Source organism: Necator americanus, chromosome III (genome assembly GCF_031761385.1).
Source record: "Necator americanus strain Aroian chromosome III, whole genome shotgun sequence".
In the NCBI taxonomy this organism is placed as follows: domain Eukaryota; kingdom Metazoa; phylum Nematoda; class Chromadorea; order Rhabditida; family Ancylostomatidae; genus Necator; species Necator americanus.
The window spans coordinates 37,831,663-37,832,644 of record NC_087373.1 but is presented as its reverse complement, the minus strand read 5'-3'; the positions used below and the strand labels follow the sequence as shown (position 1 = coordinate 37,832,644).

Below are 982 nucleotides of genomic sequence, written 5' to 3'. Positions count from 1 at the left end.
GTACCAGAATCTGGTGTTATACTTTCCGTAGCTTAAGGTTTTTTTTTTCAATTGGAGGACTTAGGAGTATAATTAGGCATAAGAAAATGTTCTAGAGCAGGTTTTATTGCCCATTTTTCGGGAATAAAATTTTTATCGACGTTAAATTTTGCTAGCTCTTATTTTTCTTATTTATTCTCCTCTTCCTTTCTTCCTTTGTTACTTTTTTCTCTCTATTTTTCGTTTAAAGGCCTGGCAATTTTTTTTGCGAAATTATCGGGACATTTTTCCTTCACAGCAGCGATATTAGCTAGATTCCTTGCGGTAAGCACCTAATCATTGTATTCACGGTTTCTCGGATAATGCAGAGGCGACGACGAAATCCTGTGGTGGTGAGAAATGTGTGTTAACGCCTACCATTTACTCGCTTAATGTGGCGTCTGCTGTTAAGCTCCGTCGTTTTCGGCGAAATCATCGTCGTCGTCGGGTGGTTTTTTCTGGAGGGAAGTTGTAGGATGTTGGGAACGACGTTGGCTGTGTGTGAGAAGATCATCGTCGTTCTCATCCCCAGCTTTCCCGTTAACAATGAGAATTCGAGCTGGAACTACATATAACCAAATCCCAATTCCATAACCACTCATCGTTTTCGTGTAATCCGTTTTTTGATCGTTACGTACCGGTTGTAAGCTGGGATTGTGGATGCTTCCAGAAAAAAAAACATTCATTGTGTTCTTCCCGACGCTCTTCCCCCATATCCGCTAACAGTTTCAGTTTGTTATTCTTCATGAGGATAAATTGCTCTAGAACAAGCTTCTTGATTAGATCCTACAGCTCGTTCTTTCTTCTTTTTTTTTCTCCATCTCCATCTCTCTCTCGTATCCGAAGATATTCCGGTTGCTAGTGAGACGTCGTGTCGACATCCTCGAGCACGTACGGCAAGTTTGCACTTGTCGATGGATGGACATATCGTGGAAGTTTTCCGGTTGTTCGACTCGATTTAAAT

At 41.2% G+C, this 982-nt stretch overlaps 1 protein-coding gene across 1 annotated transcript; it reads right to left on the bottom strand.

The window, feature by feature from the left end:
• Nucleotides 1–425: 425 nt before the first annotated feature.
• Nucleotides 426–765, bottom strand: RB195_012227 (uncharacterized protein; the record flags this gene model as incomplete). Its single annotated transcript, XM_064193990.1, has 2 exons — nucleotides 426–577; nucleotides 657–765. 2 exons carry the CDS (start codon nucleotides 763–765, stop codon nucleotides 426–428), a joined length of 261 nt encoding a protein of 86 aa, XP_064051573.1.
• Between the last annotated feature and the right edge of the window lie 217 nt (nucleotides 766–982).